Source organism: Scatophagus argus, chromosome 6 (genome assembly GCF_020382885.2).
Source record: "Scatophagus argus isolate fScaArg1 chromosome 6, fScaArg1.pri, whole genome shotgun sequence".
Lineage (NCBI taxonomy): Eukaryota > Metazoa > Chordata > Actinopteri > Scatophagidae > Scatophagus > Scatophagus argus.
In genome coordinates, this window is record NC_058498.1 from 3,703,238 (window position 1) to 3,727,241 (window position 24,004).

Genomic DNA, 24,004 nt, shown 5'->3' on the forward strand with positions numbered 1-24,004 from the left:
CAGTTTACTGGCTTTGGTGTCCTGAAAGTTTATTAAGCCAACGTTAGAGCAGCAGAGGCATCAGACAGGAAAGATACAAAGTGAGAAATAATCCAAAATATATGGATAAATTACAGTCAACATTATTCTGTTACAATTCGTAACAACACAAATTGTTCCATGTTCCTTTCAAATTAAAAGACTTCCGTCCTCACAGGAAGCTACAAACGAAGTCACAAAATGCCACAAAATAAACCACATCGCCCTCATACTACATTCAGACGCTGACATATTTTTGTGTATATTTGGACATGTACATTTGTACATTTGTATATGTAAATGTGTGTTATATTTTTCGTCCATTTTACTGAAAGAGCAAATCACCAACAACACATCATCTTCGTGTGGTGTGAATTTTGTCACGTTTCCCTCCATGACTCTTAATGTTTGTAAACTCCTGCCCCCATGTGGTGTTTCACGGTAACTGCTTCAGCAGGATGAAAAACAACGAAACCGAGCTTGGTCCAGGTCGAGCTCTAAGTTTGCACAAATTGTGGCCACAGCACCAGACCTTCCTGTGGAGGATGAGGTTATCTGCACTGTCCACATTGCTAAACCTCCTCTTTACGTTGTTGCCTCTTTTCATCTGCATGACCCACTCAGAGAACCGAAACAGAAAACATGGGAGGAATTCCTGAACTTTCATGGGTCATCCATCCAGGTGGATGTAACACGTTCAGCAGTGGAGGAGGTGGAGCCAGGCAACAGGGGAGCAGGAGGCCTGGAGGAAGTAACATCTGGAAGCTGTAATATAAAAATAAACAGGACTTAGACGGGTTTATTCTTTTATTATAAATAAGATGGTGTTAAGAACACATTAAATACTTTATAATTGTTTTGATCATGTGAATTTCCCCATTGTGGGATAATATAGGAAATGATCTTATCTTATCATATCCAGTATTATATCAAGTGCACCCCCTGCTGCTCCACTGCTTCTCTTCCCATCAGATTTTGGACTTTCACTGTCCTTCGTATTTTCTTATATTTCTTATATTGTCCGTGCAGTCACTAACTCAGAACCCCCAGACCTCCTGACTGACTTTGTTCATGCAGTGGTCAGTGAAGTTCAAGGTCTGGGTGGCAGTGCAATGGTGGTGCCACTCCCTGAAATCAGTGGATCCACCATGTTGAATTGTGACAGTTATAAATGGCCAAAACTTTGTTACTGGACATCCCTGACTGTCTGAGTACTGTTTGTAGTCCATCAGAGAAGCCTCATCTTCAAACAGCTTCTGGCCATGTACTGAACCATCAGCTGACCGTCAACTGACTGGGAAAGTCACTGGGCTGTCTGCCTGCTGACAGGGACCTCCTGCATGGTCTTGGTCCATCTATGTGTAAATGTCCCACTTCCTCTGCTGCCGGATACTGAGCATCTGCAGATTAACAGGAAAGTGGTCAAATTTAAGTTTTATGAAACAATTCATGTCTTGAACCAGTTTTCAAAAATATTCTGATGACTGAATTTATTACATTCAAAAACACTTTAAGGATTTCTTTTCACGTTTTGAGGTTCCACAAATGATCTGTGGAATTTAATCAATCATATTATTGAATTAAACTTTCAACTGATCTTTATTTCTATCTCTAGTTTTCAAGACTGAATAGAACACTGCTGCGTCACAATATAATTTAAAAACGGAAATAAATATTTCTAACAGAAAAATAGAAATCATAACAGTAGATACCACTTTTGTTTATGTCACTTCGATAGCCAATAGGAACGTCAAACACGATAACAAGCGGGAATGTTAGCCAATGAAAAACGAGAGTGGGCGGGCGCTTGTTGTTGTGGTTGACGGTTTACTTCCTGCTTTGCAGCGTGAAATCAATAAGCTGCGGCGGTGAGTTGACAAGCAGGAAGAGAGAAGAAACGGAACCCGTAAGCGCAGCAAAGAAGGTACTTTTTGATAAAACTGCCTCTCGTTTTCCGTAGCGACTCAAACAGCTGCGGCCTGTGCGAGTAAAGTGGAGAAGAAATCTGTTCATCTGGCCTGAGCCGGCACACCCTCAGCTGCTCACAAGACTGCGGCATGTGATATCGATTAGAGGGACTGGCCCGGGACAGACCCGCTTCAGCTACTGCAGGAGGTTAGAGAGACTGACCCGGGACAGACCCGTTTCAGCTACTGCAGGAGGTTAGAGAGACGGGACAGACCCGTTTCAGCTACTGCAGGAGGTTAGAGAGACTGACCCGGGACAGACCCGTTTCAGCTACTGCAGGAGGTTAGAGAGACTGACCCGGGACAGACCCGTTTCAGCTACTACAGGAGGTTAGAGAGACTGACCCGGGACAGACCCGTTTCAGCTACTGCAGGAGGTTAGAGAGACGGGACAGACCCGTTTCAGCTACTGCAGGAGGTTAGAGAGACGGGACAGACCCGTTTCAGCTACTGCAGGAGGTTAGAGAGACGGGACAGACCCGTTTCAGCTACTGCAGGAGGTTAGAGAGACTGACCCGGGACAGACCCGTTTCAGCTACTGCAGGAGGTTAGAGAGACTGACCCGGGACAGACCCGTTTCAGCTACTGCAGGAGGTTAGAGAGACGGGACAGACCCGTTTCAGCTACTGCAGGAGGTTAGAGAGACTGACCCGGGACAGACCCGTTTCAGCTACTGCAGGAGGTTAGAGAGACTGACCCGGGACAGACCCGTTTCAGCTACTGCAGGAGGTTAGAGAGACTGACCCGGGACAGACCCGTTTCAGCTACTGCAGGAGGTTAGAGAGACTGACCCGGGACAGACCCGTTTCAGCTACTGCAGGAGGTTAGAGAGACTGACCCGGGACAGACCCGTTTCAGCTACTGCAGGAGGTTAGAGAGACTGACCCGGGACAGACCCGTTTCAGCTACTGCAGGAGGTTAGAGAGACGGGACAGACTCGTTTCAGCTACTGCAGGAGGAGATGCAGGGAAAGCGGAATTCGTCATTAAACGTTTTTCATTTCCACTGAGGGCCCTGATGTCGAGGTCGAGACGGTGTTGTGGAGGTGCCTTCGGTGCTCTCAGAGGGGGTCGAGCTAAATCCTGCGTAAGAACGTTTTTAAAAGGTGTTTTTCGGTTGATACGATGACACAACAGGAAGGCATCCACTAGTCGTGTTATCAGTAAACTGTAACGCAGTTCTTCTTTTCAGCGCTTTAAGCAGCGCAAACAAAACTTCGTTACCTCCATTTTACTGTGATGTGTGATGTCATGTGAAATTCATGCAGAGGCTGAAAACCGCATGTGGTTATTTGTTACTTCAGTGCATATGAAATGCTGTTTCAGCCCAAAAATGTCAAGACATTTAATTCACTGTCAAGTAAAATGTCAGAAATGTAAAATGCTACTCCACATATGATAAACACAAGAAATGTGATTAATATACGATAAAGTCATATTTGATTTAACTGCTCAAATAAAAGCAAGACTTCTGGTATTTGCAGGGTTACATAAATCAACTGAGAAAATACAGGACTTGTTTTGTAATGATGTGTTTGTGACCTGAGCCACTTACGTGTATGAAAAGCCAAAATTCCAGCTGATTTCGAGTTTCACAAATTCTTTTGTGCGTTATTTTCAGTGATGGCAGCTGCTGAATGAAGCCTGCAGCAAATAAAGCAGTGCAGTTTAAAGGTTTCTCACCCGACAGAAGAAGAAAAAGAACAAGCAAATAATTAGTTAAAGTTCCACCCTGGACTGAATCTGCTCTCGTAGAAGTGGACCAAACATGGTGCACGTCTACAACTGCCATCCCTTCTCCTCACAGCAGATAGTACAGGTAAGCAGAGCCTGGCTGCTGGTGGATCTGTTTGTTTAATTCACTTGTTTCAAGTGTGTGTCAGGTCCTAACTAATCTGCTCCTTCCTCTGTGGGCAGGTGGAGCAGCAGCCTGGACTGGTCTGCTGTGGAGGTGGAGCGCTGTTTGTGGTGGCGACTGGAGGATGCAAGGTTACCTTTAAAATATCAGATTTTTAACCATGGCTGTCTTGTTTTTGGGCTTATTGGTGTGAAATTAACTTTGTGCAGCTTTACCATCTCTGGTAAAATCTGTGATACCTTATTAAGTGGATATCCATTAACTATCATAAACTAATATTGACTCCTATGTACAGAATTAGTGTAACCTCATAAAAGGAAACCTAAACACCTTCAGACTGTGGGGATACTCGCTGAGTCACATCACTTTACCTGAATGCTGGGATGAGAGGTTTCTGCAGGATGCTGACCATGTTGTGTTGTGTTAAACTGAACTAAGGTGGAGGCCTACAGTGTGGAGCAGAAGGGCTGCCCTCTCATCTGTCGATTCGCCACCATGGGCACTGTGAAGAGCATCCAGCACAGCATGATGGGTAAAAACGCCGCCTGTCGTCCTTCGGCAGCCTCGGCCTCTGCAACAGCATGCAGCTGCACTGCACACGCGTCGATATTCAGCTGTGTGTTAGCTGATGGCAGTAGCAGTTTGTAACATCGTTTTCTCTCCTCTCTACCTCCTCCCTCACATCCAGGAGATTACCTGGTGACCATTGAGGAGAAGAACAGCGCCACCTATCTGAGAGCCTACACCAACTGGCGCTTCCAGGTGCACATTGACCAGCTGAGCCGTCTCCCAAATACTTTTTATCATAGTGCCACGAAACATAAATGCACCTCATCCTGCTTTCTGCATCTGATGTGATTTGACGCAAACATGTGAGCTTAATGTAATCATGTAAAAAAAGTGCCGCTTTTGTTCAGTAAAAGTGCTGTATGAGCCGGAAAACAATATAAGGGAAAATGACAAGGATGACCGTCGGAAACTCCAGTGTGGCATTAACATTAAACTCATCTTAAGTTTATCCTGATCCGCTGATGTGTGTGTGAATTTACCACACAGACAAATGAGCTTTTAAAGCTTAAAGGTCCGGTCTTTAATCCCTTTTAAAAGCAGTTTGATGTCAATCCTTCCACCATCTTAATGTTTTTAGTTCAGTTTCTCACCTACCATCTCCGTGAAAATTCTTTTCTCCATTTATGTTAATGCATTTACTTCCTGCTTTGCCTTCAGGCAGAGGAGAAGGCCCGTGTCGGGGTGCGTTTGTTGGGTCACCTGCTGCGTGGGGCGTCTGTGCGGGGCAGCGTGCAGATGGAGATCATTGAGATCCCTCTGTCAGAACGTCCTGTCGCTGTGGCATGTTGCTCCGTTACGGGAGACCTTCTGGTCGGCTGTGAGAACACTCTGGTTCTGTTCACTTTGAGGAAACAGAACCAGCAGAGCCTGGTAAGAATCCAACTGCTGATCTGTGTGAATTATGTGAATTTAAATCACTAAAATGAAATTGCGTTTTTACTTTCTTAATGTGGTCTAATTCCTGAAACAAGGTGTTGGACTGAAGCGTAACACATTGAGGGATAATCTAAAGTGTGAACCGGTATTAGTTAAAGAGACAAAAGCTGGCTGATTTCACAGCAGGAGTAGAACACCTGGATTAGCTAAAATCTTTGTGATGGTTTGATGGTAGCCAGGCTTGAAAAATCCTGTGAATTTCTCCATGTGTACCATAAAAACACAGTATTCAGTTAAAGATATTTTTCCACCAAGAGACAGAAACAGAAAGATTCTAACATTTCATTGTGTTTGCAAACCATCATAAAGTATTCAGGTGTCAAATGTGTTGCATTTATCATCATTTATCATCAGGTGTATCTGTTTTTGTCACCTGCTCTAAACATTTAACAGGTTAACTCTTACTGATACACTAAATGTAAATAAAAAAACCTAACGTTTCTTTCTCTAAAAACCCCCCAGCAGAGTCAGAGTCAGCAGATCATTCAGAGCACCTGGCCGAACACACAGCAGAGCTCCAGCCACAGTCAAGGTAACCCAAGGAAGGTGAAAATTTTTCAGGTCTGAAGATGGTTTTGTACCAATACTTGTGGTACAAATGTACAAGTGTGTAAATTGTAGTGGAGTCAAGGAAAGTGAGTCTTCATGTGCTGTGAGACAAAAGGAGTCCAGTTGTTGTAAAGAACCTCAAACGTCACTGGCTTTTCAGCACTGATCATTAGTGTCTTTTCTGGACATAAAGGGGATTAATATTCTCTGTGACTGGTGATGAACGGGTTCGGTGTCCTGATCTGACTCATTTCTCCTCGCCTTGATTTTTAGCTCAGACCTCAACTTCAAACCAGAACGTTTCTGTCCTGGATTTTGAACGTTCAGTGATCCTGCATCTTCCACAAATCAAACCTAAACAGGTGCTTTCAGACTACTTTTTATCCCTCATTTCTCTTTGGTTTCTTTTGCTTGAGCGTATGGGTATACATGATCTTATGACTACTTTGTTGAGTTGTTATATGCAGTAATTATAATCCATATTGTGTTTTACAGTTTTATGTGATACAGTTGCATGAATGCAGACAAAAATATCAACCCTATGCCCACACGGTGTTTTATCCAACAATTTGTTGGTGAAATAACTAGAAAAATCAGAAGTACATAAAGAGAGGGGAAATCCTTCCTTTACGGAACAGATTTGCATTTGCTTTTGTTTAGTTGAAACCACTAAAAATACTCTAACAGCTCATGTGTCCACTAGGTGGCGCTATGTGCAGGATATGTGGCGGTGCAGGCGGAGCTGGAGGTGCTCGTGTTGAAACTGGATGCATCACTTGAACCGATAACCCTGGAAGAATCATCAGACACGAAGAAAGGTTGTAACAACACTTGTTAAAATGTCTTGAAGTTAAAATTCTTAATGTTAAGCATCCCTGTTTGTTTTCATGATATAATTTATGAAAATGCACTAAAAAAATCAAAGCCTGACACATGACAAAACTGCCCTTTTAAATAACAGATGAAAAGCAGCTCTTCACATTCATCTGCTGCACTTTGTCTTTGCTCATCTGCAAGGCAGAGGATTTTCTTATGTGTCAAACGTGTTCTTTAAGCACCAAAAGCTGTTGAATATACTCATTTTTTAATATTTTCCTTCACAGTTCTCTTCACAGCTAGCTATCATTAAGATTTACTGTGTGTGTGTGTGTGTGTGTGTGTGTGTGTGTGTGTGTGTGTGTGTGTGTGTGTGTGTGTGTGTGTGTGTGTGTGTGTGTGTGCGCGCGCGCAACAGATCATCTAGAAGACCAGATGGACTTTCTGGTCCTCCCGAGACACCAGGAGCTGCTCGGTGATCGAGCTAAAGACTGTGACATCTCCGTCAGCATTGAACAGACTGGGCTGGAGGACAGAGGACAATACACACTCTCATATGTTCTCTTCAGGTGTGTGTGTGTGTGTGTGTGTGTGTATTTCTGAGAACTTGTTCAACCTTCAGATCTTCATGCCGTTTAACTTGTGTCATTTCTGTCTTGCAGGCGTTTCACTCCGGACTTCTTCCAGGCCTGCAGTGTGGAGGAGACTCAGCTGCACTCCCTGCAGCTCTACCCAATGTTCACCAGTCAGTACAGGGACTTGATTTGTAGTTAAGCTGAGTTAGAACAGCTTAGTTCATGCTTGTGTCTGTCTGTCTGTCTGTCTGTCTGTCTCTCAGGTAACCAGTCAGTGTCTCAGGAGGAACCAGAATGTGTGTTCTGCTTCTTCTCTCTCCCCTCCGTGGGCTACCTGTACAGTCTGAAGGGTGGTGTTGAGCTTCTCTCAACCTATCAGTATCCAGAGAAGGTCCTGGAGGCGGTGCTAACAGACCACCTGTTGCATGTCATAACCAAGTACGTCTGCGGACTCGTTTGGCGTGGACCTCAATTCACTGAATCACAGCTTTGCTCTGAAGCAACTGATAAGACAAAATCCACATCATTCTCATGTTTAAAAATCAGTTTGGACAAAATGTTTAAACACCAAAGCTGTTGGAGTGGTTTTCTGAGAAACCATGTTTTTATCTTGGCATCTGTGTGACAGGAACGCACTGCAGTGTTTCACAGTGCACTGTGTGGCTGTAGCAGCCAGGATCGAAGACCCCTACATCGATACCACCATGAAGGTGTGAGCCTGTTCAGTAATTCAGTCCAATAATTTGTGGTTGTATTTTGTGGTGTTGAGTGTTATGAATCTTTGTATGTAGGGTACATGTTTAAATATTTGTCTATTTCTGAGAGAGCTTCCTTTAATAATCGTGCACTGTGCGTCTGTCTCCCTGTGTGTGTGTGTGAAGGCCTGTCCACCTGGCAGCCTGGAGGTGTGTGCGCTCAGGATGCAGCTGTTTATCGGTCTGCGGTCAGTGTGTGTCTACGGCCGCCATGTCATCCTGCTGTCCACCGCCAACATGGAGACACCAGAGGAGAGCGAACGCAGCACACAGCGCAGAGGCCTGTAAGTCACACACACGGAAACACACGCACACACACTCATAGATAAACATGTGACTGTGACGGTGAACAGATCGTACTGAAAACTGTAGTTTTCGGCGACCCAGTTGCTCTAAAGAGGGATCTCTCAGCACCGGTGAGGTCTGTGTGCAGGCGTACAACCATTTATAAACTTGTTTACTGTGTGTATGTTGTTGTTTTAGCGAGTTGAAAGAGCACACCATGCTGACTGGTGTTTTCCTGGCGGTGGGAATCGATCCCGCTACCACGCCGGCTCTGGAGAGCCTTCTGTCACGCCCCTTCCTGTAAGACAAACCCCAACAACCCCACCTCCAACCCCCAACCACCAACCCCCAACCCTCGTGTCTGTTGTCACTTCAAGACCAAGCTGCACTAAGATGCTCACCTGAACAGATGACTATTAACCCAATCTTTAGATTAGCTCGTATGTGGAAGGTAAACCTTGACTGTTTGGACTGTATTTCACTTTTAAGGTCATTAAATTTTCCTCTCAGCATCTCAGGTCGTCTCTCCTTCAGTCTCACCGTGTTTGTAAGTGAAGAAAAGGTTCCACTTTATTAAAAAAAACAGGATGAGAGGAAAGAAAAGCGCTTTTTAATGTGATATCTTATCTGACTTACTCAACAAGCAATTTGAATGCACATGATTATTGATTACATCCAATCATTTCAAGCTTACATTTGACTGTAGCCAAATGTTGTCCTGCAAACCAAACTAATTTCTGTCACTAAAGAAAAGTTAAGAGCAGTCATTTTCCCCGTTCATTTTTCCTCTTCTGTGTATCAGCTTTTTAGATTTGTGCCGACACAAATGGATTTACACATTTCGTTGTGCCCTCACAGCTTGGTCTAAAAGTGACAACGTTTCCTGTCGTAGTCCCTAAATCTGTCCAACCTTAACCTGTCTAACTGTCCTCGGAGTGTGTGGGACTTTCCTCCTCACAAACTAATCTCATTAGGACTGAATTAGAAAGTTTGGGGTTTTGATTGGCTAATTTAGCATTTAACATTTATAATAAATGATTCAGTGTTACGCACACCTGACTGCATGCAACATGTTCCAAAACAGATGGATTTTAAGTAGAATTTTGTCCAAATATGTGCAACAATGGCAGAGGCAGAACAGCACTGCAAGTGTTTTAGAGGAGGAAATCTCTGTTATGCACAAACTCACTTTGTGATGTATAGTTAAATAAACACACACACAATAAAAGCCACATGCCTCAGATTGCCTTTTTACCCAGTTGACCTGTTCATTAACAGTTCACTAACATGTTTGCTTGGTCATGTGAGATGTAGTCCTGCATTATAGCAGGAATAAACCAACAGAATATCTGGTCAGATATTCAGTATTAGTGTCTGTGTTCCTTTTTGTCTCACTGCTGATACAATAAATTAGTTTGAAAATGTGCTACTTCGGCTCTGATGTGGCTGCCTGTCTGTGGTCACCGCTTTGTCCCACCCACGACTCCTGACATCTGATTGGTTACACATAACAAATGACAGGATGTCAGCACTGAATTAACTGAATCTGCTAAGTAACCAGTAACTAATGTGCTCAAATGAATGTAAAAATCAGTAAATGTATAAAAAGTTAAATATTTGCCTACAAAATAAATGTAGTGGAGCGGAAGTATAAAGCAGCAGAAAATTGAAATACGCAAATTTTACTGAAGTAAAGTACTTTACCAAATTGTGTTTAGTTACTTTCTATCACTGATTACTGAAAAAGTAGAATTATGATTGGTCTCCTTAGTTGCTAATATTCAGTATCTGCCCTTAGTACCTGCCCCAGAAAAAAAACACAAGGTAATGCCTACATTATGGTTTGATGTTATTACTTCTCATGCTATCCAAGATGTTGTTCTTCACTGGGAGTATGATGGTGATGCAGATACTGTAGTACTCATGATGACAGTATACAACCTGCTCTTTCTAATGCACGCATGAGGTCATCACACAAGGAATCATTTTTCTGCTTGGTTTGTGGAAAAGCAGCCATGCAATGTGCAGTTTACTGTGCGTGTGTGTGTGTGTGTGTGTGTGTGTGTGCTGTAAAGATACATGCACACAGCCAATAAAAGAACAACTAGAACAAAATGAAGGTAAAGAAACACCAGAGATGAACATCAGCAGTTACTGACACGTCCAGGAGTTGATGTCAAGGCCTTTATGTTCTCATAGGAGATATTCAGACGTTTCCCACTTCTTAGACTCCAGACTGGGGACAAATTATGCACAGCAGCTAACGTATGTTTACACCTTTGTCCTGTCGTGTTGACATCAGTGATTCCACGAATCATGGAAAGTTCACTTTGAGCAGTCTGCAGATTTTGAGATTAGCTAAGACGGTGGCATTCAGCTTGTCTCTGTTTGATTGTACCTGTTTGTTACCTCGCTGTGTGACCTCAGGAGCAGGAAGTGGACGATGTCTTCTCCCAAAGAAACCAGCACAGCGGGACACGGATGGAACCTCTACGTGGTCGACACTGTCTCCCCCCTCACCCTTTACCAAGAGATGGTAACACACACTTACTTTATTAACTCTCGTAGGTCCCTATCAGAATCGTGTGCATGCAGAGAAGAGAAAAGCAAAGCAAAGACAAACATGAAAAGACATTTGAATGTCCACCTGTGTGTCTGAACGTGTGGGTCAGGTTGAATACAGTCAGCGGTATGTGGAGACCAGCCCGCAGGCTCAAAGCCTCCGGCACCTCCTCAGTGAAGCTCACCTCCTCCTCCGCGCCTCCTTACTCCAAACATCAGTGCAGCAGCAGAACAGTGAGGGGGACGCCGCGGCGTCTCTGCAGGCGGATAGGAACAAACAGGCAGAACGTCAAGAACTGGAGGAAGCCCTCAGGCAGAACTGTGCCCTGCTGGCAGACTGTTTCAGCAGGTACACACACGCGTCAACACAAACATCCGCTTTAAACTGTTTAAAAATATCTTAATGCCAGTAATGAAGCAGCAATAGCATTTCAGTACGCAGGGGTTAGTCGTGATCTTGATCACTAGATGTTCCTGCGACCAACCAGCAGCTGGTCACATTTACGTATCACACATTTATTAGCACCTGGTGACATCACTGCAAGAGAGCAAATTCAGACCTCACCCAACCACACCTGTCAGAGATCCTGGGTGTGATCAGAGGTGAAACAAGCTCGAAACTTTAAACCAGAGAGGGCAGCAATCTAAATGTTCAGCATGGTGTTAATCCGCTCTTTGGATTAAGGTTTAACCCTGTGGTTGTTAAAGGAAATGCAGAACGATGAGCTTGTTGGAAGCATTTAGAGTGGGCCATTTGGTCTAGTAAGGATTAAAATCTGTTGTATAATCCTATAAAGTTACTTAATCCATACTCATTTTACTTCACTCTTAATATGTATTTTTATTGATGTTTTGTCTCAGTAATTGCATTGGCTGTCATTATGTGTTATGTGTCAACATCCTAGAATCTCTATCTTCTGTTTAGGCCTGCAGTTACCATTCATTTTTGTTACTGACTGATCTGTTAATTGTTGTTGTTATTGTTTGATTTATAGGTGAATTTATGATCTCTTTGTCATCTAAAAGTTTTAACTCTGTTTTCTTCTTTTGCTCTGTCAGGGCCAGTCAGAGCGACTGCCACCTGGCTTTGCCCTACTACAGGATGTCTGGTCTGTCAGTCGCAGAGGTCATCGCCCGTAACCGCCCGCTTCCCAGCAGCCCTGGCTCCTATGGCCCCGGCTTCCTGTTTTACCTGACACATTACCTCTTAGAAGAAACAGAGCAGAGCCTCAGTCAGGTACACACAGGCAGCCGCATCCCAAAGTTATCATCTTCATAAAGGTCTTCTTTAGCTTAGATGAAAAGTGACAACAAGAAGGCTTCTGTACAGCCTATTGTTAGTATTCAGGTATCTGTTTTATCAGTTTATCAGCCTTTTGTTGGTTACACTACACACATGAATTACAATAAAAATATTACACAAGGAAACACAAGAAAATGTCCCTCTTTCTGCAGGAAGTAGCTGATGAGGTCATAGACATTTTCAGCCAATCAGAGCCCTCACAGCTGGTCAGCGTGTGTGCCAGCCCGACCATGTTAAACATCAGTCCTGCCCGTACGCTGCAGATCTTACAACACCTGGAGGACACCTACGAAGTGTCGGTTACACTGACAATCACCATGGCAACCATGATGCTGCTTTTGGATGACCTACCACAGTTCACACAGCTGATGGAAAGACACAGTGAGGTTAGAGGGGCCGTGTGTGTGTGTACAGTTTGGATCTTACAATAACTGGTCTGTCTCAATACATACTTGTTATCAAAGCACATTTATTATATATTATCATCAATTATGTAGTATGTTTTAGCGAGATGACCATGTGCTGTGCTGTGCTGTGCTGTATTTCAAAACTGGCGTTACAAAGTGCTTCACATAAAAAGGACGAGTTAAAGAAGGCATAATCCCAAGGAATAAAATAACAAATGAAACAGCTTGAAGATAAAATAGTGAACTGGGAGCATGAATTCCTGAGGACTGTTTGTGTGTGTGTGTTCAGATGCTGCTGGTGTACGGGTTCATAGAGGAGTCAAGGCTGTTGGTGCACGTCAGAGGTGGATGCCAGCACAAACACATCTGTCCCACAGCGTTGTCTCGCCAGTTGGCAAAGTCTCACCCAGCGCTGCTTGTGGCTGCCATGGTGGCTTTGCATGAGAACAACAAAGTTCAGCTGGAACAGGCTGATCAGATATTCAAGGTCTGTGTATGTCACTAGCACCTGGTGCTTCAGAGCTACAAGGCTACAAGTAAAATCATCAGACTGATCTGTCAGAGCGTGTGTGTGTGTGTGTGTGTTTGTTCTTAGGAGCTGGGCTGTGAGAATTGCTTACAGGTGGATTTCTGGGAGGCGATACTCATGGCCTCCTCACAGGAAGCCATCATCCAGGAACTTCTGTTCCGGCTGGTGTCTGTCTATATCGACCGACTGATAAACACAAACCCCAACCCTCCACACGCAAGACGCAGGCCGCTGAAGAGCGCTGATGATCTGGTACAGTACCTGAAAGTTACTGCTGCTGTTTCTGTTTGTTAAAGAGCTTGAAATGTGGCAGGTGATATTTTATCACCGTCTTAATACGTTAACTTTTGTGCACTGAGAAGTTCTGCATGTTTGTGTGTGTTTCAGATCAACTCGTGCTCCCACTACGGTCCTCTGTACCCGTGGCTCGCGGTTCTTAATCCAGCTCATACGACCAGTCCCCAACACCAGGAGGCGCTATACAAACTGCAGGTAATGAACAAAATGCCAGTAAGTCTGCCAGTAAAACTGCATGTATGTATAAATGGACTTCTGTATGTATAGATGATAATCTATGCATGGAACTGAACTGGCAGTAAGACATTAAGGCCTGACTAACACACCATAGACTGTTTTAAAAACCATAGACCCACTAGTTATTTAACCAAAATGTAGACTTCGAGCAGGCAGTTGTTAAACAATGAGCAATGAGACCATGATAATAATGGTAAATGCTAAAATATAATATAACAGTAATAAGGCTGCAACTACTACTATTTTTCACAAGGAAATTATTCCTGGCAGAGCAGGGGAAATAACGTTTAGGCCATTAAAAGACAAACTCGGCAAAACAGAGTTAAGCAAATATAAAATAAAACTGAAATAGAAAATCTGAGCTTTTGATGCTACTTCAGCATAGCACCTCAGTGCTTCTAAAACCTTGGATTTAGATCTCAACAAAAGTTCAAAGTTTGCAAACTGACCCAGTAATTTCAGTAATCACAGTTACACCGCAATGCCAACTTTAGCTTACATTAGCCAACACAGCATCCACCTTAATAACAATCTAAATCATTCCTGTGTCTCCAGTCTGTCCTGTGTGGTCCATCCCTGTCTGTGGGCTCCATTGTGCCTCTCTTGGAGCTTCTCTCAGAGGAAACCTTATGGGGCTTCAGCCTGCACCTCCTCTGTGCCACCAGAAGGGGGCAGTACGACAGCAGCATTGAAAAGCTGCTGGACCGATGTCCTCAGGCCATCATAGCATACGCCAATCACCAGTTACAAGACAAAAACATGGTCTGTACCGAGCGTTAGCCTGAGCTGTGAAGTGCGTGCATCCCGTCTGTAGTTTTACCGTGACTCTCAGAAGTGCGTCGCTCTGCCTGACTTGTCTCGTCTCTGCAGGCGTTGTGGTGGCAGAAGCTGCTCCCCGAGCTTTGTAACAGGACGAGAGCTGCCGCAGACAACAGCATCCTGTTGGCTGCTCTCAAAGGTAGAAACTTTTCCATCACTTTGTTAAAAGCATCCCAGTAGTTTGTTTTGGGTTTAAGGCCAGAAGAGCACTTGACATACTGCAGCTCTGTCACCGACTACCTCCTCATTTTTAACTTGACGTTGTCCAGAGTGACAGTGTGGCTCCCGTGATTTGAAACAACAATTGGGAATTACATCTGAAGTATCACTGTATTATATTATATATGAGTGTATTGCTAAATCACTGCTACTTTCCATGTCAGAGACGCTGGTTGTGGTGGCCATGGAGACGAGCCCCGCAGAGTTCTTGGAGCTGATACCTGACGACGGCACCGCTGCATACTTCCTGCCTTACCTGCTGACGTGTAGCCAGAGGCACCTGTTGGCCTGATACACACACACACACACACACACACACACAGTGACTTGCTCAAAAGACCCCAGCAGTGGTGTTTATGGATGATTTGACTTGGTAACACTCACGACATCTTCCTGGCTCTCTAATCTCTCTGCTGTGACAAGCGGTTTGTTTGTCCACAGACAAACATGTACAGCTTTTGCACATTTATGATGGCACAAGTAACTTGACCAGCTTCTGAGTATGAAGCAGTTAAACTGAACATGACACTGAACACGTATCCTCTGACTTTTAGATAGAAAAGAATAGAATGTGCAAGATGTATGGGAACAGAAAAGAGTATTTACAGCAGGTAACATAGATATTGGTTTGCATTTCTGTGCCGTTCATATTGCAATATGTTGTCATTTTTGTAACATTTTAAAATATGTTTGTATCCCCTGCTGACGTAGCTGGAGAGAAACTTTTCTAAGTATTGGACATGTATATTGTATGTTGTCATTAAAATGTAAATGCTACTGTGTTTATTTTTATTTATTAGTTTGGGTTAGTTTGGTGCTCCTAAAACCAGGAAGCTGAACTAAAACACCTAAGAGCTGTTGTGTTCATCGTTATCAGATTTACATATTTCTTCATTCAGAGTATGCAAAAAAAAAAGGAGAAAACATTGATTAGATCAGCGCTTCCATTATGCTGTAAATACCTATCCACTTACCACTCTGTTTCTTCACCCCTACTGTCACAGCTGAGTGAAAACCTTTCTATCTCTCTGATATGAGGTTGTTTTGAGGAAGGCGGAACAGCTGCTGATCAATAAACCAAGCAAGTATTTTGGACTTTATCCAAAAACAATTTTATCTTAAACCAGTTTATCCCCCATGTGATGAGAGGTTGATAAATGACTTTATATCTGCCCCAAGTGAGGCATCTGAGACTTTAAAACACTTGAATTCGTTATTCACACTTTGGTATCAACAACCTGGAGTCAACACCAGCAGGCCAACATGTTGTAAGGCTAAACCCGAGCTGTTTCATGCAACTCTCAACCAATGAGAGCTCAGAGGAGTCCATAGAACCAATCGTACCCCGAGAGCCCAACTCTGAGCCAATCAGAGCTTTAGACTCTGATAGATCTCAGCTTGTGGTAATGAGAGCTCAGCTGCTGAGATGTTTGGAGGGTCACTTAACTGTTTGGGGGTGAAAGTAGAGAGGAAATGAAAAGATGCAGCAGATGCATGGACACAATCAAGAAAGATTAATTTGATGAAAAGCCATGAATAAAGGGAAAGAACAGAGGAAATTTAAGGCCAGAGCAACTACAGGAATCTAAGACAAAAGCCAAAAAGGCACAGCGAGAGGATTCGACTAAAGGAAGAGTGAAAAGGAGATTATTCTGAGATAGGGACAGTGAAGAAGTGTAAAAAGTAAGAATAACAAGGAGGTAAAAGAGGAGATTGAAAAAAAAGTTGTATCAGGATGAAGAGTGAGAGGAAGGCAGTGCTGGCCATCACAGAAAACATTGAGATGGAGCTGTTCTCCTCAGAGGAGTCCTGTGTGGTGATAGCAGCACAGGAGAAGGAGGAAGTGCACAACTCTGAGGTAAGTGTAGGTAAGTGTTAATGTGTGCTTATCCTCAGACTGCTGCTTAGCGTCTCTGTGTTTAGTAACAGGCTTTCAATCAGAGAGAGATCGAGCGAGAAGTTCTGCAGATAAAACCCCAAAATATGACTGCATACTTTAAAAAAATCTATCTAAATACATACACTTAACACACTTAATGTTTTCCCTCTACAGTTAGGGTCTTCCAAGAGTCTGGGAACTTTGTTCAATGATAGACAGGAAGATGGACGACTGCTGATTCCTTCGCTTTGTCACTAAAGATCATGTGATTGGTCCCCATGTGATATCACAGAGTGATTGTATTCTTAATGTCAATGTAGTAATATAATGTGACTGACGGTCACATTAAAGGATCAGTTCACCCAAATCATAAATAAACATTTTCTCAGATTTCTAGTTTCTTGCTTTGCAGGTATTGAGAAAATTCTGTAACACCAAATCAGTGGTGGACAAAGTACACAACTCCATCACCTGAGTCCAAATATAGTTATGCTGGTCAAATATTACTCCAATAAAGTTTTTGTATGTTCAAGCTCGGTGAAAATCACCTTTGTCTTGAATCCAGACACGCGCTGAGCATCCTCTGGTCCCTGACTATGAGGAGGAACCGGAGCTGCAGATTCAGACCCAACCCAGGCAGCAGGTCAAGCTCAGGTCAGAGCCTCCCCACAAGGAAGAAGCCAGACACTGTGCCCCCATCCTGGTATTCATGGAGGAAATTGAGATAGAAATGGAGGTCAGTGAATTTGAGGAATGAGGGTTTGGTTGGCATATAATGACTTAATACATTCAGAGAATAGTTGTAGAGACTTATTTCCTCCTCTCCATGCAGGTATTTCCACCTCTCAGGGTATCTGAGAGTGCGCTGGTGGAGATAAAGTCAAACGATTCCTCTCTGGTATGTCAACTAATGTTTTTATTAGTCATTTTCCTGATCAGAACATGAACTTTGCAGCAAGGCTGATGTGTGCTTAGACAGAGACAGAAACCATTTTATCACATAGTCAGTCCTTATATGCCAGTTAGATGGACACGATATTAAAGAACAAAAGTCATGTCAACATAAACAGATCTGTCTTTGCATGCTTGATTTATTTAGTTATTGTCGCTCATTTTTGTGTCCATCATGTGTTTTTCACAGTTGTGTGTTCTCTTATCTCATGTTTTTTTATTATTATTATTATTGATTGCTCATTTAAAAATAGGGAGTAATACACACTGCAGTTTCCCAGACACAATAAGTTCTCAAACGATCAGTTTGAACCCAAAGTGATTTATTTTATAAAGGTTTGAGGCAAAGCTCATAGCTTTCAGAGAAGTAACATATTTTGGTCATTTCTGATTATTTCCAACAATTATAGTGATGAAATGTTTAAATATTTTGTGATTAAATGACTAATTAACCAACTTTTTGGTTCTCTTTTGATTCATGCTCCAACCAGTTGTTTCCTGCTGTATTTGGAGCAAAATTTTCAGACTTGCTGCCTTTTTCCTGTTTGGGTTCATATCAAAAAGCAACAAATCTTTTTTATATTTGATGCCAAGATTGTTGTACAATATGATGTGTGAAGTGAAGTGTGATTGTGATTTATCAATACGTCCATGTTCACCGCTCTGGGTGCTTCGGCAGCCCTCTGTTTTGTGGATCCACCATGTTGATGCAGTGTGATGTTGTTGCTCTGTATGCTGTAGTCGTCCCCAAACAAAGCCAGTCGTCTCAAATGGAAGAGACTCACTCCGCAGAAGACAGGACTGGTAGTCAAAGATGTGGTCTGTTTACCCAGAGGACACCACCTGGCTCACCTGGAGAGGTGAGAGGTGTTGTTGTTGCAGTGTCATCTGTCTCGTCCAACTGTATTATTAGCGTCAGGGATACGTCGGTTGCTACATTAGAACTAAAATGGTATGGATATGTGTGGCTCCTGTTTCAAGTTTTCTTGAAATTGAAAGTGCTGTGGATATTCATTGTCAGTGACATATTTACACAAGTTCACTTGAGATCAGGATCACCTGCCCCTGACACAATCCTAAATTATTGGTGTGTATTATCCAGTAAAAACTTAGAAATGAAGTAAATATTCTTTTCTGCTCTTTAAGACACATTGCTCCACACCGCAAAGAACGAACAGCTCTGACAGCCATGGGGATGACCGCTCGCATCACCATTGACTATGGCTGGTCGGCCAATCAGATGCAGAGTCGGCTGGCGATGCTCTTCCGGGGACGGTTTGTAAAACGGGCGGGACAGAGGTTCTCCTTCACATACTTACAGGTGTGTGTGGTGTCTCTGACTCCCCGCAAGAGCTGGTTTGACTTCAGCATTTACAGGTTATATTTAATAATGTGTGTGGTTTCCAGTGTGTGCAGGGCTCCAGGGTGCTTTTTGTCCCAGACACCCCTGCCGACGGCTGGACCGGCGAGCAGGTGCTCAGGATCTCTGCACACGGTGATCTGTACATCCTCAGCCACCAGGACCACCCACAGGTAAACCACAGCTGCTCCGAATTTTTGCCTCAACTTCCGTGTGACCATTTTGACATTCAGTCATTTGTTGTTGCCACTTAAATCTCTCTTTATAATATCATCACAGATTAAGGACATGAATGAGTGCACAGTTTCCCCAACAGTAGAGCCATAAGTCAAATGTGTTCTCCTTCAGTGCTCCGACAGCACTATCAACACAAAACAAAAAGAAAAAAGAGTGCTACAGAGTGGTCTGCCTTTATGTTAAGGAAGGAAGGAACACATTAAATAGACATCCCATAGACTTCCACAGTGCACACAGTTAAAACACTCTTCTCCCAACAGGCAGAATCTCAGAGCTCTAGGAGTGAGACACCTGTGCTGAGCAGGCAAGAGATTGTTAGCTGCTCCCACGAGGAAACATTCAGGTAAGTCACGTAACTGAATAATGGGAACGTGTTGTCTCTTGTAAGGAAGGAGTTCTGTCTGGAGGCCAGCACAGAGAGCTGCCTGGGTGAAGATGAGCAGCTGGGAAGACAGAACCAGCCTCACGTTGGCAGCAGCAGCACCGAGGAGGTGAGTTCATGTCACCCACAGCACACAAGACAAAGAGTCAATACAGCAGCTTTCTGGTGCAGTGGTTTATACTGTCACCTCGCAGCAAGAGGGTTCGGGGTTTGAGTCCGGGTCTGGACCCATCTTGCATGTTCTCCCTGTGCCTGCGTGGGTTTTCTCCTGACACGCTGGCTTCCTCCCACAATCCGCAATGTGCATTAGGTTAATTGGCTGCTCTACATTGCCCCCTAGGTGTGAGTGTGTGCGTCTTTGTGTGTGTCAGCCCTGCGATTGACTGGCGACCAGTCCAGGGTGAACCCCGCCTCTCGCCCGTAGTCACCTGGGATAGGCTCCAGCTTCGCCGCGACCCTGACAAATGAAACAGGATAGAAAATGGATGGATGGACAACAACCTTCTGACCAAATTTTGATCTTTAAAGTGTTTGTTTATTTGTACCATGATTTGTTAAAGGACGGAAAGGACACCATTTCTTTATGTCTCCTGTTAAACCTGTCTCTGTGGTGTGCAGTTTGCACTCGACCTGGACACCATCCTGAGACTGTTTAGAGAGGAGAACACGGATCGAGATGCAGAAACCCACATCCATGTGAGGAGGAGAGACCTGCTGGACAGCGCTCTGAAGGAGGTGAGGAGGCCCGGTTTCTGCTTCAGGACAACACCCATCGTCTCCTTCAGTGGGGAGGAGACTGAGGGCCACGAGGGACCTCTCAGAGAGTTCTTCAGGTGACGATTATTATAATCTATAATGATTTTTGATTAAAGCATAATCTTTATGGTATAAGAATAAAACAAAATTTCTTCTGACGCAGACTGACTTTGCTGGAGCTGCAGGAAAGCTCTGTGTTTGAAGGTCTCCCAGGGCGTCTTTTCTTGACCTATGACCTCGCTGCTCTCGAAGACAGGAAGTATTACGAAGCAGGCCTTCTGATTGGCTGGTCTCTGACTCAGGGAGGGCCTGGACCTCGTTGTCTGCACCCTGCACTGTACCAGGTTGTGTGGCTTTGCGTCTCATGCAGAGACTGCTGTGTATTACGCAGAGCCGCTGTCTTTTGTATTTTAACATTGGTATTCTCTCTGTCATAATCTTGTGTTTTATGGTAAAAGTCAATGTGTGGCCAGAATCCATCTTTGGAGGACATCAGCTCGAGTGACATTGTTGATGCTGAAGCACAGATAAGACTGCAACAGGTAGCACACACACGGGAACGTCACACACATGTACTACGAAGTGGGATATAAAAAAACAAGACAGTATAGATGTTATTTGTGACAATTGTTCATATAAAACACAGTACCCTAAGGCCATTACATAAAAATATACAACATGATTAATTTCTGTGCCTTTTAAATGGTGAATTCTGTGTGTGTGTATATGGATGAACCACAGTTTTCCTTTTGTTTTTTGTTTTTTGTTTTTTAATTAACACTTTTCCTCCATAGTGTAGCGAAACTGCACACAAATAGATCTGTTGAACTGGGATCTTTGGTGCATGTCCTGTCCTCTTTCCCTCATCTCTCCACCATCACATGGACAAAAATACCCCAAAACTTTAACCTGAGCTGCACTGTGCACATATACACCATTAAGCATAGACACACTCGCACGCACACACACACACACTCAAGTAAAGCTTCTCTTCTTCTCTTGTAGCTGCGTAGTTGTACTGATGTGAAGCTGCTGTCTCCCACTCTGTGTGACTGGGTGTCAAACTGTGGGATCTCTGGAATCTATTCAGCCCATTCTGATGAAATACCAGCCATTTATATCCGCCTGGTCAAACATTATATTTTCCACAGGTAGGACACACACATACACAGACACAGATGATAAGACTTTTACTTTAGTGCTTGCTGCCCTCCAATCTTCTGTCTCTTGTTCTATTATTTTCTTTTGTATGCACAGTATTCGTATATTTATGAATGAACGTACTGCATGTTCTCTGTATCACACAGTCTGTGCTGCTATCCTTCAGGGTGGCCAGTATGATCTCCCAGTTCAAAGAGGGGCTGAACAGCTGTGGTGGGCTGTGGAGTATGGTGGAGTCCCACTGGGAGGCGTTTGAGCCGGTGATGACCAGCACACAGCAGCAGCCTCTGACCCTGGAAGCGTTCAAACAGCTTTTCACTGTCTGCTACGGCCGTCCAGACAGCGAGCTGAGGGCAGCTGAGGAAGCAACAGTCCAACACTGGGACACGGTCCTGAGCTTGGTCAGCGGTAAGAACGTGTGCTGGATGGATGATGAGCGAGGAACATGAAGACTGTTGTGGGCCTTGCATCAGGCACTGATAGAGAGAAAGGTTTTAAAGCGACGCTGAGATGATGCACATATTTAGGTGTCCTGTGAGAACATGATAACTCACAATTTATCCTTGTCAGATGGTCAGGCGGATTTTTCCTTTGAAGACCTCCTCGCCTTCATCACAGGAGTTGATCATCTGCCTCCTCTTGGGTTCCCCAGACTGATCTGTCTGCATTTTTACTCTCAGGTTTGTATCTATCAGATCAGCGCAGGTTGATTATGCTTGCCATACATAGATGGATAGACAGATAGTTAATGGACTGGTTACACAGCAGACTTTTTGACACGCTCTGGCAGGAAACCCGTGGATGTTTTAATGACATCTGAATAGATGTCACAGTTTCACATTCCACTTAATGAAGCTATTGTGAAGGCTGGTTCACTGAGAGACACTGAATAAAACTATGCTATCCTTACTGTCTGTCAAACCAGTCCACTGAACAGCCTGGACTAACTCAAAGCTTTGAACGTGCAGTCAGTTAACTTGAGACAGGAGAGCGTGTTAATGAAGCTCAGCTTCTCATAGCCAGCAAGCTGAATATTGAATAACCAAGACTTTAGAAAAGTTTTTGAACTGACATTGTTGCTGGATAGGAAATATAACTCCACAGATGGGGACGATGCAATTTCATAACCTTTAAACAAAAAACATGACCATGAAAACTGATTGTAAGTTTGTATTGCAGCCTGTTTAATTCTGAACACATTAATGTCACTGTTTTGCTGTGTTCTTCAAGTTGCACGAGCCAGTTGTGTGGGGTTTTGTTTTACTCAAAACAAAAAATGTGCAGACTGTGATTAGGTCTGGTCCAGACTTTCCCACATGATCTATCAGGTGAAATGCAGTGAGTCTCTTTATGGAGGTATTAGATTTTTTTGGGGGGGGGGGGGCGCATTATTGTGATATTCTTACTCATTATTAACAGTAATGAAGCATCTGATTGAAAACAACTCGGTCAGCTTTTTTTGTGGTTGAAATTCCTGTCATTGAAATTTACCAAAGGCTATTTTGGTTTATGAAAGTTTATGTCAAGTACATTTTCTGGTTTCTGGTTCACAAAGTTAGTTGAGAATTCAAGTGTCCAAATTTAAAATACTCTTTTCAAATTGCTTAGTGAGAAATACCAGATTTATTAAATTGAACATCCAGTGGTCAGTCATTCTCTGTCTAAAATGTATCAACCTGTCTGTATTATCACAGCCTTTCTTTGCCTCCACACATTTTGTTTCTTCTGATAAATCTCCATGTGACTTTACCCTCGCCTTGAATTTATTTTCCAGGACGTGAACATGTCAGGTGTGCGTTTGCCCTTCGCCTCCACCTGTGCCCTGGAGCTCTTCCTGCCGAGGGGAGCTGCAGGCGCTGCAGACCTGCTGATGCTGCTGAGTAGAGCTGTGCGCGAGGCCTCAGGCTTTACATGTTTGCAGACAGAAGGAGATGTAGGGGACAGCTGCATACAAGTGAGGACAAGGTGCTGAAGCTGACTTTGTGGAGCTTAAAGTTTCCTGCAGGATATGAACAATGTGACTGAGAAAAAAGCCACAACACAGTTTGAGACTTTGGTGCTGATCTGTGAGCTGCTCATCACGTTAGTCACTGTAACTCATGAGACCCGTTTGTGTCATTTTGGGCTTTCTTCCTTCAGAGCTGGGTTTATATGTCAGCTGTGTAATTCTAGCAATGTCAGGAAACAATCATGTGTTTTAAGAAGAGTAGGATGGAATGGTTAATTAATTAATTCATGTTTTAATTTTTTAAAAAGTGATTATTCCAGTAGACTTTAGCTGCAATTTCCAATATCACAAACTTCCAATACATGGTGGCAATTTACAGGATAGTTTGTTTTAATACTTATTTCACATTTTGTATTGTATTTCTGCTGTTGTTTATAATTTCATAAACTAGGAAATATTTTACGCTATTCACAGATAAATTTTCACTTGATATTGGCCAGTTTTATTTTTTCAACTGATCTCCACAATGTATAGAGTTTTTGTAATTGTAATTATCTTTGTTTCACAATCAGATGTTGAATAAAGTTTGTTTTCAAAGGATCTATGAAAAACAAAGAAGGGTACTTCAA

General features: G+C 43.4%; 2 protein-coding genes across 7 annotated transcripts; both read left to right on the plus strand.

Moving 5' to 3' along the window:
• Nucleotides 1-1,793: 1,793 nt before the first annotated feature.
• hps3 (HPS3 biogenesis of lysosomal organelles complex 2 subunit 1) lies at nucleotides 1,794-15,478 on the plus strand. Of its 5 annotated transcripts, XM_046391413.1 has the most exons (26): nucleotides 1,841-2,579; nucleotides 2,621-2,902; nucleotides 2,944-3,071; nucleotides 3,606-3,803; nucleotides 3,902-3,973; nucleotides 4,281-4,374; nucleotides 4,531-4,604; nucleotides 5,070-5,282; nucleotides 5,811-5,880; nucleotides 6,171-6,259; nucleotides 6,601-6,715; nucleotides 7,132-7,282; nucleotides 7,376-7,458; nucleotides 7,552-7,726; nucleotides 7,917-7,998; nucleotides 8,170-8,327; nucleotides 10,756-10,864; nucleotides 11,001-11,239; nucleotides 11,950-12,127; nucleotides 12,346-12,579; nucleotides 12,890-13,087; nucleotides 13,196-13,381; nucleotides 13,517-13,621; nucleotides 14,219-14,425; nucleotides 14,534-14,621; nucleotides 14,866-15,478. In XM_046391413.1, exons 4-26 carry the CDS (start codon nucleotides 3,753-3,755, stop codon nucleotides 14,991-14,993), a joined length of 3,099 nt encoding a protein of 1,032 aa, XP_046247369.1. In that variant the 5' UTR covers nucleotides 1,841-2,579; nucleotides 2,621-2,902; nucleotides 2,944-3,071; nucleotides 3,606-3,752; the 3' UTR covers nucleotides 14,994-15,478. The 5 variants fall into 5 exon arrangements, with proteins under 5 accessions (XP_046247371.1, XP_046247369.1, XP_046247372.1 ...); XM_046391416.1 differs by having other exon boundaries at nucleotides 1,841-2,902; nucleotides 5,814-5,880; XM_046391412.1 differs by having other exon boundaries at nucleotides 1,841-2,855.
• Nucleotides 15,479-16,102: 624 nt separating this feature from the next.
• LOC124060441 lies at nucleotides 16,103-23,990 on the plus strand. 2 transcript variants are annotated; one of them, XM_046391417.1, is made up of 15 exons: nucleotides 16,104-16,559; nucleotides 17,146-17,316; nucleotides 17,413-17,478; nucleotides 18,273-18,391; nucleotides 18,678-18,852; nucleotides 18,939-19,064; nucleotides 19,389-19,432; nucleotides 19,517-19,619; nucleotides 20,129-20,343; nucleotides 20,430-20,610; nucleotides 20,725-20,808; nucleotides 21,272-21,417; nucleotides 21,594-21,835; nucleotides 21,998-22,107; nucleotides 23,202-23,990. In XM_046391417.1, the coding sequence occupies exons 1-15, from the start codon at nucleotides 16,437-16,439 to the stop codon at nucleotides 23,397-23,399; spliced, it is 2,103 nt and encodes a 700-aa protein (XP_046247373.1). In that variant the 5' UTR covers nucleotides 16,104-16,436; the 3' UTR covers nucleotides 23,400-23,990. The 2 variants fall into 2 exon arrangements, with proteins under 2 accessions (XP_046247374.1, XP_046247373.1); XM_046391418.1 differs by lacking the exon at nucleotides 19,389-19,432 and having other exon boundaries at nucleotides 16,103-16,559; nucleotides 19,521-19,619.
• Nucleotides 23,991-24,004: the final 14 nt, after the last annotated feature.

Bases quoted from the DNA above. Each gene is read 5' to 3' on its own strand.
- hps3 (XM_046391415.1), top strand. From the start codon at position 3,753: ATGGTGCACGTCTACAACTGCCATCCCTTCTCCTCACAGCAGATAGTA. The intron at 3,974-4,280 runs GTTACCTTTAAA...AACTGAACTAAG, and splicing joins TGGCGACTGGAGGATGCAAG to GTGGAGGCCTACAGTGTGGA. The intron at 7,459-7,551 runs GTCAGTACAGGG...TCTGTCTCTCAG, and splicing joins GCTCTACCCAATGTTCACCA to GTAACCAGTCAGTGTCTCAG.
- LOC124060441 (XM_046391417.1), top strand. From the start codon at position 16,437: ATGAAGAGTGAGAGGAAGGCAGTGCTGGCCATCACAGAAAACATTGAG. The intron at 19,065-19,388 runs GTAAACCACAGC...TTCTCCCAACAG, and splicing joins GCCACCAGGACCACCCACAG to GCAGAATCTCAGAGCTCTAG. The intron at 22,108-23,201 runs GTTTGTATCTAT...TTTATTTTCCAG, and splicing joins GTCTGCATTTTTACTCTCAG to GACGTGAACATGTCAGGTGT.